The following is a 16362-nucleotide window of genomic DNA, read 5'->3' on the forward strand; positions in this document are numbered from 1 at the left end:
TACCAATGAAACGGATGTTGTATATGACTGCTTTTCCACCGAGGGTCAGAGTCGGGCTAGAGTCGGGTTGGGGTGAGCGTTTTTGCGGTGGAAACATTGGGGTTAGGTGTTTCCACCGCAAAAACGCTCACCCCAACCCGACTCTGACCCGACTCTAGCCCGACTCTGACCCTCGGTGGAACAGCAGTCTATGTGGTAATGTGAAATCCATAGACACAATGTATCTAGACCGAGCAAGGGGTAGAGGTTCACGTAGAAAAGGACGAGATAAAAGAATCAGCGGCTGGAGCGTTTTGTTTGTTTGCCCGCCTCTCGCGCACTGTGCGCGCGAGAGGAAGAGATGGAACGAGAGAGAGAGAGAGAGAGACAGGGGGAAGAGGAAAAAAGGGGCATGCGATCGAACGAGAACGAAATAGCACAAAACAGAGTTTGTCCTTTTCTACGTGAACCTCCACCCCTCACTGCTTAAATAAAGGTAAACTCTCGGTCTAGATATATTGTGTCTATGGTGAAATCGGTGTGACAGGATTTTATACCAAAAACATGGCGGAGTACCACGTGATCGAAACCGAAAAGATCAAAGGACCGACAGAGAGAGTGGGCACACTAGTTGTACGCACACATCCACTCGATTTACCTAACGAGACATGGCGGAACTGATCGCCTCACTTTTCAGCACGAGGGTTAGCAGTCTAGCGGTACACCGAAGTCCGTGGCGACGCGGCGCGCCGCGTCGGCGTCGCGTATCTCGATGAACTCGTAACCCCCACGACCTAACCTAGCGGAGTGCCGTGCAGTGCGGAAACATGGTACGATCGCTCGCGTGCCGCCGTCCCGCAGTGCTCGCCGTATCTCGAACGATCTCGGCTCGACTCCGTCGCTGACTGCACCCCCTTTTTTTCCTCTTCCCTCTCTCTCGCTCGCTCGCTCGCACGCGCGCGCTCTCTCGCTCCCTCTCTTCCTCTCGCGCGCACAGTGCCCGAGAGGCGGGCAAACAAACAAAACGCTCGAGCCGCTGCCCCGGCCGACAGACGTTGGCACGTGATTCTTTTTTCGCCACGCACCCACCCTCCGCTCGGGGTCCATTAGCGTCAATCGCCGGCAATAAGCCTCGCGAATCGCTCGACACTAGTCGAGCCCGTCGAGCTCGGGACGAGCAGCGCAAAAAAAGGGTCGCCCGGCGTAAGGTCTGTTCTCTTCTCTCGTCGGCCGCCACTCTCTCCCTTAACCTGCCCTGCCCCGTGCCGCGAGGCGCCCACGAAATACGTCGCGTGCTCTAGACCGCCGGAGAATTTATACGTCTTTCGCGCCCGCGTTAATTCCTCGCCCACTTGACCCACATTGAAAGCACTAGCGCGAGGTACAAGCCGATCCCTTGATTGCGACATGGAATATCTAGGTCATCGCACGGAAGAGAAGATATTTCGTCGTTTAGTTTATTCGCGGCTTATATAAATGTTCCTTTTTCTTATTCCGTTGATCGCGCTTTTATTCAAAACTATTGTAGCCAGATTTAGGAAGCTGATACGCGGCATTTCTATAATATATTAATATATATTTATCGTTCGCTTAAAATCGTGAAACATCGTTGATGATTCAAACCGAAATGTATTTTCGCTGTTCGATATTTTTATATTTCGACCTCGCGTTATATATAGTGATGATAGTCGAAGAAAATTTGATATTCGACATCGCCCAGTGTACTCTCTCGATTCGTCAAAGTGCCAATTTTTCCGCGATTCAGAAATGGCGTTTAATTTCACCCCGCTCTTGCGACCGCGACGAATTGCAAAAAGTGTCCCGGGCAATTTTCCCCAGCGGATTGAGACAAATGTCGTTTTTCCAGACGGGGACGAGATCGTGCGGCCAAGTGCAGAAAGTGCCCTTTAACTTACACTCTCTCTGGACCGGTCGTCGAGGGACACGCTGAAGCGGTCGGCAGTTATTACCGAAGTCGCCGTCGAAGTCAATAGCGTTTGAGGAATCTCCCTCTTTATCTTGCGTAGCGGAAAAAGAGATCAACAAAGAAGGGAAAATGGCGGGCACTTACACGAAGAAGGAATTCGGTGTGGGGCCGGAGGAGCAGACTCTTCTCAAAGACTCCAATGGGACCCGCATCGTACCTTCGAAAGGTAATGGGGGGCCGTGGCACGCCGTCTGTCGCGTACCACGGCCGCGGCTATGGGGGAATGCGGCGGCTTTCTCGGAATGGCTTTCTTGTCGTTTTATTTCCCCGCTGTACAGCCGCCCAAACCAGTCTGTGGAGGAAGCTCTCAGACTGTGGACTCGGCATCCTTGGCACTGACAGTGAAGTATTTGTGGCTTTGACGCTCGCTTCGTAGTTTGTTGCAGTTGATACGAAATACGCTTCGCTAATTTTTATCCGAATCCTTGTAACACCCGAAAGCTGGACAGGCTGCTTTGATTGAAATCAGTAATCTGGTACTTTGCGCAATGGTCGAGATTTTAGATAATTCAATGAAGTTTAAATGATTGACCTCGAGCTGATCATTCGGGGAAATTTAAACGAATTTGAGATAATTCAGTCTGCACAGCACAAGTGGCAATTATTGTATTAACATTCAAATATTTAGATTGACATATTGTGAATTGCATTTCATGTGACTGATTATATTAACCACATTATTGAAATAATCTCAGGTTTAATGATGAATTGTATGGCAAAAATTGTGTTGTCTTAAATTTCGACAATCAAGAGACAGTGTGCATCTTGTTTAAGCCTTTTGACAGTTTTTCTGAGATACCACTTATCTCGTTCTATTATAGTACAGCTGAAGATTGATAAGATATTTTGGGTACGAACGGTCTCTTTTGTTTTGAAATGCTTCTTACTTGCTGTCTTAACTGCCTTTTTTAGCAGATAACGGTAACACCTAAAGTTCTTAGGTGCTTTATATTTCTACAAGATATAAGAGAAAATCAATTTTAAGCTCATCAAAAAAGCCATTGAAAAAATAATTGTAAAATGCAAAAGTTTTCAAACGTTTAGATATGTTTATTTATAATTTTATTATATATATATTTTTTTATGTACATATCTCTTTACTCTCCGCTGTTCTTTTACTTGTCTTTCATTTTTATATTATTTTTATTGCATATCTCTGCTGCACTGTTCATTATATTGCACTAATATTAATAAATACATATATTATTCGTAACTGTGAAAAATATACGCGTATTAAATACATGATAATGTAATAAAATAAACATTTTATTTTGCCATAGCTTCTATAAAAGAATCACATTCTCTTGTGCGTAAAGCTTTGTTTTGCTGATGTGACATGCTGACTTGGCTAACTAAATGTGAGAGCCTGTCGTGCAGTCACTAACATAAGCGGTTATAAGCGTAAGACTTGAAGCAGTGTTTCTAATTTCTACAGCAATAAGTATAGAAAAGTTATTGTTAATAATTATAACAATTATATCTACGGAGCAACGATATTTAAATAATTGCCTTCTTTATTATTCATTTTACTATTATCTCATTTAAATAATTAAGTGCAAGGAAAATGACTGGAAAAGGTAGTAGACAATTTCTTTCTCATATATAATTGAGCATAAGAGATAATTTATAATTTTTTATACTTTTATGATACATTCTGTATTATATAATCGAACTTTTTTATCTTATTTGCATTTAAATTTACTTTGTGATTTATTGAGAATTAATATTTATATATTAATGTATCTACATATTTATGTATCGTTATGTTTGCATATATTATATAATAGATATTAGCAATTCTGCTAATATCTGGCTCTATAAAAAATAATTTAGAGTACAATGGATCTTTTCTTCATGGTTCTATTTGCTCGCCTTATGATATTGTCCCTCTGTTGGTTGATAATTAACAATTACTTACTTATCATATACGCATATAACTTTTTATTACCTCAATTATTGTCTTTTTATATAAATTGTTGTTAATATTTCGTAGATGCACGTATTGCGCTCTTATGTAGCATCAATTGATTTTAATGAATCAATTGATTGCGACATTCCATTATAGCGGCCGCACACAATTATCTCTCTTTTTGTGTGTGTAATCAGCTATCTCAATTATTTCTCTTTTTCTCTTTCAAATATCTCTTGGTGTCTCAGCTATACATCCAAATCTCTTTCTTTGCCTCGTATGCACTTACAATACTATTAACTCAAACATTTTTAAATTAAACAAATGATTTGATTAAAATGATCTTTTTAATCATTCGCTATTATAAAAGGCAGAATTTCTTAACTTATACATTTATCTGCAATATATCTTTTAAACTCAATATATTTAATATAACTTTAACATATGGTAAAATATTAAGTTTCTAATTTGAAAATGTAAGAAAAAATCTACATTTAAAACAGTAGCTTTATATTTTTTAGTTTATAATTAATAATACTGATAGCAAGATTTAATATTATGAATTATAAATCATATAAAATCTTGAAAACAACTAAATTAATTTTGTTTAAGGTTCAGAACCTGTACGTCTTTCACCAGGATGGGAAGGTACTGGTAGACCCGACGACGAATTGAATTTTAAAGGCGTCACAATGGATCAAGCAGATCTTGAATTGAATCCTCCTAAAGATAGGTATAATTATACGTTTATTAATATTTGTTTATGATAAAAACTGCTTGTTCACTTAATATTTTATGCAGAGTTTATATTATTAAATTTATATAATTAAAAGATTATTTCATATTATTAGAATAATGTGTAGAAAATTGCGTACGTAGTAACTGTAAAGATATGGTTGACTTAACTAAAATTATATTTCGTATTTTGTTTTAGATTAAACTTAGTATTTTTCATATTAATACTTCATGGAATCGGTGCCTTGATGCCATGGAATATGTTTATAACAGCGAAAGATGTAAGCCAAATATAATGACTTCTAATAATTGTATTAGTTGAAATTATAACACTATTGTATATATGTATAAAATTATTATATTTGCAGTATTTTGTCAGTTACAAATTGTCTAAGGAATACACTGGTGTAGATACAACCTCCTATTCGACGAATTTCCTTCCATACCTGGGATTTGCTTCACAAATACCGAATCTGTTGTTTAACTGGTTGAATGTATTTTTACAATTGGGGTATGTGTATAAGCTGTAGATATATTTCACAACTAATTAGAGTTGTGACGAAAATATTTTATGCAACTTTAACTTATATACCTTTGTTATTACAATATTAATGATAATTTCGATTACAAATGTAAGTTTTGTTGATCTTAAATTAGATCAAATTTATATAATTTGTTAAAAAATAATGTGATTTACTAAACGATGACACCGACTTTTCAGAGGAAACTTGACTACGCGCATAGTATGGAGTATCTTTGTTCTGGTCTTGATATTTGTCTTCACTGTTGTCTTGGCAATGACTGACAGTTCTGGTTGGCCCGACATATTCTTCTGGGTTACCATGGTATCTGTTGTTATATTAAATAGTAAGTAACTACTTTTATTAATTTATTAATTGAACTAGTATGTGTATAATAAATGTTATATCTGACAAAATTAAAACTACTATATTAAATAAAGATATATGTATGTAATTATTAATAAACATTGTTATTATTCATTCTTGATATTTAAATCACATATAATACATTAAAGTTTTATGTTTTAGCTGCCAATGGCATTTACCAGAACTCAGTGTTTGGAATGGCAGCGAAATTACCCATTAAATACACGGGCGCCGTTGTTTTAGGCACGGTAGATATCAGCATCAATCAGATCTGATAAAGTGTCGTTGCATAATAATAAAAACAGTAATGTGTTATTTTCAGAACATCAGTGGAACTTTTACAGCCATAATAAGCTTCCTAGCTCAAATAATGGCTCCAAACGCGCGCACCGCCGCCATATATTACTTCATCACGGCTTTGTTCATTCTCCTGGCTTGCTTTGACACATACTTTGCACTTCCAATTAACGTAAGAGTTTTATTAAAAATTAAGTTTTATGCCAATTATTATGTATAAAAAATTATTTAACCAATGTTAATAACTTTTATTGCAGAGGTTTTATCGATATCACGAGCTTCTTCATCAGAAAGAGTCGAATAAAAGACAATTAGAGAATAGTTCGAGAGGAAAGTATAACCCAGCCTATTGGACAGTGTTCAAAGCGTGTTTCCCACAATGCTTCAACACATTTTTAATTTTCTTCGTAACTTTATCGATTTTCCCATCTGTCCAATCTGACATACGTGCTTCAGATGATAAATTTGTGATTCCACCCGAGTATTATAGTAGTGTTATGTGCTTTTTAACGTTCAATATCACTGCCATGCTCGGAAGCTCAATCGCGTCACTTGTTCAATGGGTATGTATCACATTTTATATTGGCTCACTAGGAGTACGTTCGCGTGGCGCGCTATTAACGCTGAAAATGTCATCTATCTTTGACACATGAGCAACAAGGCTAGAATGACGGTTTCAGCGCTAAATAGTGAGTTCTCCAAACGCACCCTAGAGCAGCACGATCGTCACCTAAATTATATCGGTTGCGTTCAGCGGAGAAAACTGCTCAGTTAATGCTTGCACTGATTGAATTATACTTAAAAAATCTAGGAGAACAGTTCTATCACAGCACAAATCTAAAAGTATAACCCAATCAGCAAGAGCGCTCACTGACCAACTTTCTCCGCTGAACGCGGCCATTGTTACCAAATTATGATTGATAAATCTTTTTGATGTGTACTATATAATTCTAATTGTTTACTGATTGTCTTCTATTTATTAATTCTTTTACAGCCGAGCAAGAAGTATCTGGTAATTCCAGTGATTCTACGATTTGCTTACATACCGTTGTTCTTGTTGTGCAATTATCAACCGACTGGCACGGAAAGAATATTACCAATACTTATAAAAAATGATTGGGTGTTTTGGGTAATCGCTGTTACTATGGGCCTTAGTAGCGGCTATCTCTCATCATTATCGATGATGTATTGCCCCAGGTAAGCATGATGAATGAAAAATGAGGAGAAAAAGTAAGAAATTTATATTATAATTATATACATACAATGTTACTACATGATAAATATTTTGTATTCAGAATGGTAGATTCGCAATACGCTTCGACGGCCGGCATGTTTGGTGCCGCATCTTTGATCACGGGGATTTTCACGGGAATTCTATTTTCTATGGCGATGCCTTTTCTCGTGGCCAACGTGACATTCTGATCGTTTCGAAGTTAAGATTCAGCATTGCCATATGCTTATATTAACTCAGGAGCTAGAACAAAGATTTGGAGATTAAGAGTGCACAGTTTATCTTCCGCAATTACAAATTAAAATAATATGAAATAACAATTTAAGAACTTGAAAAAATAATATCGAAGAGGAAAGGTAAAGTTACTTTTAAGAACAGCGAAAGAGAGGGGGGAGGGAGGAAAATAATATTTCAGAAACGGAAAGTTTACTTTCTTCGATACAAATAAGAGAAATGTTTTGGAGGATGCTCGTTTGCTTATATATACGTTAAACACATACATATATATATATCTAATATAAAATTCCTTAAATAACAGATTATAAAAACAAACTTTTAATTAACTAAAAGCAGTTTGAAGTAATGCGTGTTTTTTATAAGTGTGTGGCTTGGAGTTTCTATTGATTAATTATTTTTTAAGTCCCGTTAATAGGAGAAATAGATACAAAAGTAAATTAAGACCATGTAAAGTGCATTAATGATACGATCTGATCGTCTTACAACAGATTTGTATAAGAGATACCGGAATCCATGGTTTTACGAGGATTATAGTAACTAATTTTACTACCGCCCCTATTACTAATACCGGACCAATAAGCCTTATTAATAAAAGAAGCTGCGCGGCGCTTCAGTTTTCGTATCGTTCGAATAGAAATAGAATTGCTAAATCATTAAATTTATCCGAAAGAATCACATATTTAAATCTACAATTCGTCGCGCGTTTAACGTTAACCGTAATGTTGATTTATTACGATTACATTTAAGAGAGAATGAAAACATTTCACAATATAAATATGAAATGTTCTCTCGTGCAGCGTTAAACACGCAACGAAAATATACCTTAATAGATAAGCATTACATCTTGAAATAGAGTTTACGCTAAAGTTGTCATGCTGAATTTTCCTGCACAGAATATTTCATTTTATATAAATCTAATTGTAGCATAAAATTATTTTTAAAGACAAGACAATTTTAAATAACAATTCTACAATACAAATTAAAGAATTGTACATATAGTTTTTATTTAATTACGTTAAAATTAAATTTACAATCTATAATTCTCTAAATTCTGCCGCGTAAATCTTTGGTAGAGTTAAAAGTCAACATAATTTACAAACAATACAAAATAAAAGGCCAAGTCTGATAATTTCTTTACATCATAATAGAATGTAGCAAGATCTAATATAGTCTTGTAATGAATTTTCATTTCATTTGTAACATTACATTGATTATTACTGATTCTGTAATTACAAGGTTGTGTTTTTTACTTTTTTAGTACTATTTGGTACTTTAATTTAATATTCTTATTATATAATATTGATACATGTTATATTAACGTAAAGAGTTGCAGTATCTCAAATTTTTTTTAAGAAGTCTGAAGTCATTTTAAAACAATTTTGCTACTTTTTATGATCTCATGATATTTAAAATTTTTAATTAAACAATTTTCAGTTTGCTTTTACCAACTTTTTGTTTCACAACGGTTGTTATGTCACGAGAAATGATGCAGGAGAGTTAAGACTGTTGGCCATCCAATTGATACTAGTCCTCTCACAATTTTGACGACGAGCTTTCCACCTTATATTAGTAGATTAATGAGCGACGACTTTAGAAATTGGAAGTAGTTACATTTTTTGGGCTATGATTATATTATTTTTGTACTAATCATATAATCTTTTTTCATCATATATGTTCAAGATTGTCATATACTTATGTTATTTATGCTTTAGCGATAAAATTCATGTGTTTTCGCATTTCAAATGGTCGCGAGCTGCTATACAATACTCTTCCATTAAGCTGTACCTGGATAATCTCCACAATTTTTTCAATTGCAGCACATATTACTCTTCAGATAAAATGAAATTTTTACATAGATTATAACCTTAAATAACTTAATAAATAATGTTGAACGTTTTTGGAAGCTTACGCTAAACATATATATACATACATATATTAATATTATAATCACGTTAATATTATTACACAAATTTATAACAATCCATTGTTTATTCCGACTGAAATTTTCTCACAGCAATTTTATATATTATATATAACAGTATATGTAATATTTATATTACATTACATTAACTAACTTTAGTTGATATAATGTAGTATAACAGGATACATTTTCATACATGTTTTTAATTTTGTATTTTTGTACAAGACTTTCATCCAAATGTTATACTCCGTTACGATACAAACAAGATGTTCCTAAAATGTTTGACTAAATTTTACCAAATTCTATTCCACTGATTTTATCAGATGCTATTTATTAATTATTCTACTCTGTACTGATAACAACTATTAAATTCGCACAATATTATAGAATATAATATATCCAAATACTTTAGGAACACTCTGTGTAAGATGTGGGATATATTCAGCAGGTGTGAGAATTTTATTCGATCGCATTTACACATGCATTTTCAATTGCGCTAAAGTATAAGCTCTATAACGCATCTATTATCTATCATCGTACTGTGCATAACGATAATCAATTCGTCATCTTTCATCCGTTTTCGATTTACAAATCGATAAACGTAACAAGTTGCAAAACGCACTTGAAAAGGACAAAAGGACGTTTTCATTTGTGATGCAGTGGTTCTAAGAATTTAACAAAACTTAAATTGCACGGATATGCAATCCTATTTAACTAATCTATTTAATTGATTTAATAGATTATATGTAGAATTATATGTATATAAAAATCATCTTCAGGAAATACAATAATAATAATAATAAATTTATTGCAACGTACAGCAATGAAAAGTTTCAAGAGATTGAACATAGATAGGATATAAAAGCAATAGAAAAGTACATGTAAATGGTAAAATGCCAACAAAACTGCTACCATGAAGCCTATCAGTAATGATAGTGGGAGAAAGAGATGAGATAAAGTGATAAATAGTCTCATAAAATCACTGCGTTGCAATTGAAATGTGTTTTTACTCATTGCTTTATTAAGAAAAAAAATAATGGAATTTCTTACCTCGATCGTTATCCTATTAGACTGATGAAAATGGTAATTCTAAAACGCATTCTGAATTCCTACAAGGACAATCCTCCATATAAAACAACAGACAATAAATGATCAAGGGAATTTGATAAATAATCCAATAAAATCGGAAAACTCATTGAATTTAAGGAAGAGAGAAAAGGAAAAAGAAATTGATAGAGTAGATAAAATATTTTTATATGTGGATTCTCAGTCACACGAATAAATTTCATTCGACGGATTGTTTCGCGCATATCATACCGTTTAGACTTTAAGCAATCTTTAGTCAAAATATTCACGCATTAGTATTACACATTATATATAAGATTTAAATATGCATGCATTTCCACATAAAAATGGTACGAGCATCTTTAATAACATAAGTTATAAGGTTGATTCATACACATTGTCACCGTTTTATCGGGAACTCTATCATTTTTATGTTGGAATGTATGCCTAATATATTAATTATAAATATCCAGGATTAAAAAATTGCAAATCTCTCGATCATAAATACATAAAGATATTTGAAATTATTTCTCAAATATCGTTGAAAACTTTTTCAAAATTTACTTTTTGGAAAAGAGAAGTTCACTTTACAGAATTAGATCAAATTCTCATATTCTTATAATTTACTTAAATTTTAATATTTTTAATATTACATTTGTGTATCATTTTAGTGTCGTTTTATTCAGCACCTGGAAAATCGATTTCTTTTACTTCCCGATTGAAAATGCAAACTCTGACATACCCTGGATATATAAAAGACCTTGTAAGATAAGAAATTCATGGTTGCGTTTTATGAATAAGTAGATTTATGGAAACAGTTTGAACCATTCAACTGTAGAAAGAACGTTAAATAAATGAATAAGGACTAACTTATCCCCGTTAACAAATAATCAGTTAATATTTCCGTATAACAAATTGTAGTAATATTCCTTTACATTGCATATTTTTTGTATACAGGATACACGTGAATAAGTCGATCCAGTTTTCCTTAAAAATAAATGTTATTTTCTTCCAGTAATATTAGTAGTATACAATTAATATTAAATAACAGACAGATTGGAGCAAGAAGAGGGCCGTAAGCGTTAAGCATATAGTACAACGTATATATATACTTTGTGTCAATAATGAAAGTTTACATTACGTAAACTTTTTCGATCTTTTTATACGGGAATACTTCTTTGGTCTTTGGGCAGATCACTGTGCCATTATTCTCTTGGGCCATCTTCTCCAATGCCTACAACAAAAGTTATAGATGCAAGTACGGACGTTAAGAAGATACAATCGTCAAAAACGTATTACGAGCTAAATTTTAATCAATTTCATTGTAATGTGTAATTAAAATTGAATTTTTTATCATTAAAATAAATATGCACAGTCTAAAATTGATATGTATAGTATATAATACACATACACATATGTACATACATAATGCATGCATCAATCTTCCTTGTTTAATACTGTAATAATTAATATTTTTATTCGAAATTACTTGAATGCTCTACATTAACGTCACGTATTTGATTATATATCACTTTTAATTTTTATATTTTACTAGCACCTTCCAATACTTGGAAATATTTTGAAAGCTATAACTTAAAAATTATTTAAGGTCTAGGAGTTAAGGTCCTAAATGGCCTCTTCATTTTCTAATTGATTTTATATCTTAAGGACCTAAGTTAAAATTGTAGTATTTAAAAATTATTATTTAATTTATTAAGAAGTTTTAGAAATCTAACTCACTTGTTCACCATATACATATCCATTCGGCATCATCATGGGCTGATTATATTCATTTAGTGGTTTCCCGCTTATACTGCAAACCAGTCGTGATTGCGAACAGTGAGCAAAAGGCAACGGTGCGGCTAATTCATTCAAAGCTTCGTTGCAAACTGGACAGCTGGGATTTCGGCCCTCCTTATTGGCGCTGTAACATTGGGGAGTCTTTAGAGCCGACAGGCCAGCTTGCAGAGCTACCGTGAATACGCTCTGGCTCGCCAACTGAAATAGTCTGTAGTTTTCTTGCCGGAACGTCTCAATCAGCTTATCCCATCTGTAGACATATTTCCACGAATTTATATGAATCAGATACATTATTATAATCTTTATATCGTTACGCAAGATTTCTCAATGATTTCGTACAATAAATTAAATAACAATGTCTACAAATAGCGAACCTCTTTTCATCCAGTAGATCTTTGTAGGGACTCAAGTATGCATGAGCCGGGAAGGCTAACTGACCCATGCAGCACTGAATCTCCTGCAGCTGATAATCGTCGTAGTTGGCGAAGTACTTGCGAGCGTGCTTCACCGCATCGAGCCGTCTGTCTGCTCGCACTAATTCAATGAACTCTTGCACGCGCAAATTGAACTCCATAGTACTGCCTAGTTTTCGTAATTTCGAGCGATTGTCATGGCACCAGCCGATGCACCTCGTAGTCTCGTGGTTGGCCAAAGATTTCTCCACTTCTCTCGATACCATAAATACATCTATAAATATTGTACGATACTCAAGATTAGTAGGGATTGATAAATTGTTATAATGTAAAATCAAAAATTCATAAAATTATAGAAACTCGGTGAGATTCAAAGAATTTTTTCCAATTTCTCTCTCTTGGGATTTTAACTCGTAACGGCTCTCTTCGCCAGTTTCTTTTACTTAAATTTACATACCTAAATATTTCTACGATTCTATTTTCGTCAAATTGTACCTTTTCGATACAGCTTCGAAAATATCGACAGGTCATTCTTTCAGATTTAAACGAAATGTGGCTTGTACGTATTATACAATGCAGAGCTTGGTATCACTTGACCATTTTTCAGCAAAGATACAAGATAAATCTTGAAATTATTCAGCAAAGAGACAAGTACAGTTACATTCAAGGTAGTAACCGCTAGCTAAACTGTTGTCCCACCGATTGCATGATTTCATTCGATTTCTAAGGAGTTGACTGAACTCTGGTTAATACCGACGTTTGTGAAACTGGCCCTTACAAATACTCAATAAGTAACGAATCGTTACTTTGCAGTTACTTGCTTGAAATGGAAATAAAAAGATGAAATCAGCATTTGAATTGTAAAGCGCCGATAAAGGCGTTTATGCGTAAATGCAAGACCTAATGCGATCTGTGGAGGTTAAAAAAAATAAAATAACTATCAATGTAACTATTAAATTACTAGTTATCGAAAAAATGTAACTAAGTTAAGTTACAGATGGAAAGGAAGTAACGAAGCCGAATTGGTTGAGACGCCCGCCTAGCGAGAGGGAAGTCCAGGTTCAAACCCTGGCCGAGGTAATATTTTTTTGCAATAAATTTAAAATTAAATATTTAGACACTAACACCCTGTCACGGCTCGTAGTCCTTTATTCCTTCAAATATGTGTTTAACGAAGTTAAGTTAGAGTTACCAAAAAAAAAACAGTAACCGTAACTTCGTTACAAGTAACGAGTTACTTGCCAGCCCTGTGTAGGATATAGAAAATAGGATCAGAGCTTGGTAAGCTTGGTTTTTTACAAGATACCGGTACAAATACTATCTGTAGCTACATCTACTTTGTATGTATTGCCTATCTTTAAGGAAAAAAGATAGCGAGCTCTGGTGCATTGTATCAAACGATGTACCGATATTCGTCAGATCCCTGAGCTCGCTGCTGTCCGCCAGTTTAGTCGCCGTTTTATAATATCCCTTGCGGAGAAAATATTCCACTAGCATTCTGTCTAATCTCTGTCTTCTCCACTGGTTCACGGCGCTCGGGGAGGTGTTGGCGTGATCCTTCAAGTGATCCAGTCTTCTCTTGCACACCATGCCCGCCTGCAGCTCCTCCGCTATGGATTCCTGAGCCTTGCGTTTTAGGACTTGGAGCCTGGCGACCACGCCGCCGAGCAACTTGCTGATTTCTCCGGTCGCCACGTAAGACCCGTCGGTCTTCAGGCTCTTCTCGAGTTCATTGGACACCGCCTGGACATGCGACACTTCTCTGTCGAGGGTCTTCTGGGCGGAGCGGAACTTCTTGTTCAGAAGCTCGTACGGAACCTGCGTTTTTTTTATCCAATTGCATTACTGAACGCCGTTAATATTCTAAACGTTCGTCAGAACTAGAGCTCCCTAGTACACGTTTAATCCGTGAACATGCGAATGTGACAAATGTAAATGTGTATACCTCAATAGGATAATATTTAAAGAATTACGTGACAAAATCTAGATAAAACTTGAAATGCTGGAATTATGCGTAAACATATGTCGAACAACATTTGCAGAAATACAGATCTTCCATCAAATTTTGATAAATAATCTGCACATGTTTACACATATCACACGTACACAGATATTCGAGTACACATGTCGCAAACATGAATATTCGAATACACGTGTTACATACACGACTACACGTGAATCTTAAAGCACGTATCCAATCGAAAGCTCTAGTCGGAACTTCTACAAGAGGCAGTTAGAACAAACAAGAAATAAAGCACGTGTTTAATATAGAAAATTCGCAGGACTATGCAACGTATTTCTACACATCTACATTAACTCTGTTAAGAATTTTACTTCTGGAGCTCTTGTCTCTGTTCTTTAATATTTGCAATTAAAAAAAGTATTATAAGTAATGAAAAAAAAAAATTTGCTATTATAATAAAGTAATTTTATCGGGCATTACAATTGCTCAGACTCCGAGCCCCTTTCAATATACTTGATTTTATCATACGAGCCATTGTTGTTTACAAGAAAAGTATTGTTCACTCCCCAGTGAGAAATGATTCATCGATCGATGTCGAAACGATGTCGAATCGACGTCAATTTGACGGTATCGATGTCGATTCGACATCGTTTTGGCATCGATCGACAAATCATTTCTCACTGGGTCTTAGCGATTCATTCCCAAAGAGACGCTTGTTCAAATATGATAAAAGATTATTGCTCGTTCCTTGTTCTTTTCTTCGGCAAACATGTACGCGCGCGTAGATAACAGTCATACTGGGTGCCAGGGTGAAATTTGCAAACGGCGGAGCGTATATCTCGGAAGTGTCCCGCGTGGGAAAAGCGGGAGCGAGTATCTACCTTCAGCGTGGGATGTTCGAGGCTCTTCACGTCTGACATATTGGTTAAATGCCCAGGACAACGAGCGGACGAGGAGAGACACGGGGTGGAGAACGCGGAGTCGACGATCCGATTAGGTGTCAATCGCTGCACGTCGCGACGCGATATTCACGTCCATGTCAATGCGACCCGAGAGAGGAGGAGACGACGGCACGCAGGTGGATCGCAGCTCCTTCGCATTCGCCTCTAGCTCACTCGCCCGTCACATGTGTCGGTTTGTTTACGCGTAACTTGGGTCGGGCCTCTCGCGTCTTTCTCTCTCGCTGACGCTTAAAGCCCCGTGTCGGAGGCCTGTCGTCGGACTTGCGAACTGAAACTCGCAACTCGACCAATCGGATTATCCTAATCTTCGCCCGTTCGGTTCTAATCGGTTGAATATCAGTCCCGCGAGCCTCGGTCTGCGACGCGCGCTTAAAAAATAACGGGAAACTCTATTGATTTTGATAAACGCGGATTAATTCGATCGGCGATTATCTTCAAATCGACAAATATTCGTTGCTACCAATATTATGTAGATCAGCTGTAATGGTTTAAGGGGTAATGGCACTCCAGTGCCCGGAAAAACAGCCTAATTTTGACAAGTTTTTATGGGAATATATAATCTGTTTTAAGGCCTTTTTCGTACATACTTTGAAACGTATTCACAAAATTTTTCAATTTTTTTTAATAAAATGGCGGCGTCAGAGCTCGGCAAAAGAAGCCTATATTAAGCCCGCTGCAGACGATGCTATTTTTCCTGCTGGATTGCTTGCAATTTAGTAAATTACTATCATTGCACCACTCAGCATTCAGGATTCCTAGTAATTTACTAAATTGCAAGCAATCCAGCAGGAAAAATAGCATCGTCTGCAGCGGGCTTTACTTTTCGGCCGCGGAAATATATTAGTCCCAGTCTACAATAGAGATTTAAGCCCTAAGCCTTAAGAAATTGACTAATCACAGTCGCGCATTCTACTCATACTTGACCGTGATTGGCCAATTTCTTAAAGCTTAGGGCTTAAATCATCTATTGTAGACT

The 16362-nt window shown here is 35.8% G+C and overlaps 2 protein-coding genes across 2 annotated transcripts in view; one reads left to right on the forward strand and one right to left on the reverse strand.

The window, feature by feature from the left end:
- Nucleotides 1-8201, forward strand: part of LOC105563518 (NADPH-dependent diflavin oxidoreductase 1-like) — a 15077-nt gene extending 6876 nt beyond the window's left edge. Inside the window, exons 4-14 of the mRNA XM_012015155.1 lie at nucleotides 1847-1860; nucleotides 1943-2132; nucleotides 4488-4608; nucleotides 4810-4891; nucleotides 4979-5121; nucleotides 5332-5477; nucleotides 5660-5745; nucleotides 5820-5966; nucleotides 6052-6357; nucleotides 6789-6991; nucleotides 7090-8201. Coding sequence (XP_011870545.1) covers nucleotides 1847-1860; nucleotides 1943-2132; nucleotides 4488-4608; nucleotides 4810-4891; nucleotides 4979-5121; nucleotides 5332-5477; nucleotides 5660-5745; nucleotides 5820-5966; nucleotides 6052-6357; nucleotides 6789-6991; nucleotides 7090-7216 — 1565 coding nt within the window. The 3' untranslated portion in view covers nucleotides 7217-8201. The remainder of the gene's footprint in view (nucleotides 1-1846; nucleotides 1861-1942; nucleotides 2133-4487; nucleotides 4609-4809; nucleotides 4892-4978; nucleotides 5122-5331; nucleotides 5478-5659; nucleotides 5746-5819; nucleotides 5967-6051; nucleotides 6358-6788; nucleotides 6992-7089) is intronic.
- A 1031-nt stretch (nucleotides 8202-9232) lies between these two features.
- On the reverse strand, nucleotides 9233-15625 carry LOC105563436 (macrophage erythroblast attacher). The gene is made up of 5 exons (XM_012015039.1): nucleotides 15306-15625; nucleotides 13868-14279; nucleotides 12423-12735; nucleotides 11989-12298; nucleotides 9233-11482 (listed from the first exon to the last, which is right to left on the reverse strand). The coding sequence occupies exons 1-5, from the start codon at nucleotides 15342-15344 to the stop codon at nucleotides 11381-11383; spliced, it is 1176 nt and encodes a 391-aa protein (XP_011870429.1). The 5' UTR covers nucleotides 15345-15625; the 3' UTR covers nucleotides 9233-11380.
- Nucleotides 15626-16362: the final 737 nt, after the last annotated feature.

Source organism: Vollenhovia emeryi, unplaced genomic scaffold (assembly GCF_000949405.1).
Source record: "Vollenhovia emeryi isolate VEMERY1.0 unplaced genomic scaffold, V.emery_V1.0 DF939175.1, whole genome shotgun sequence".
Taxonomy (NCBI): Eukaryota; Metazoa; Arthropoda; class Insecta; order Hymenoptera; family Formicidae; genus Vollenhovia; species Vollenhovia emeryi.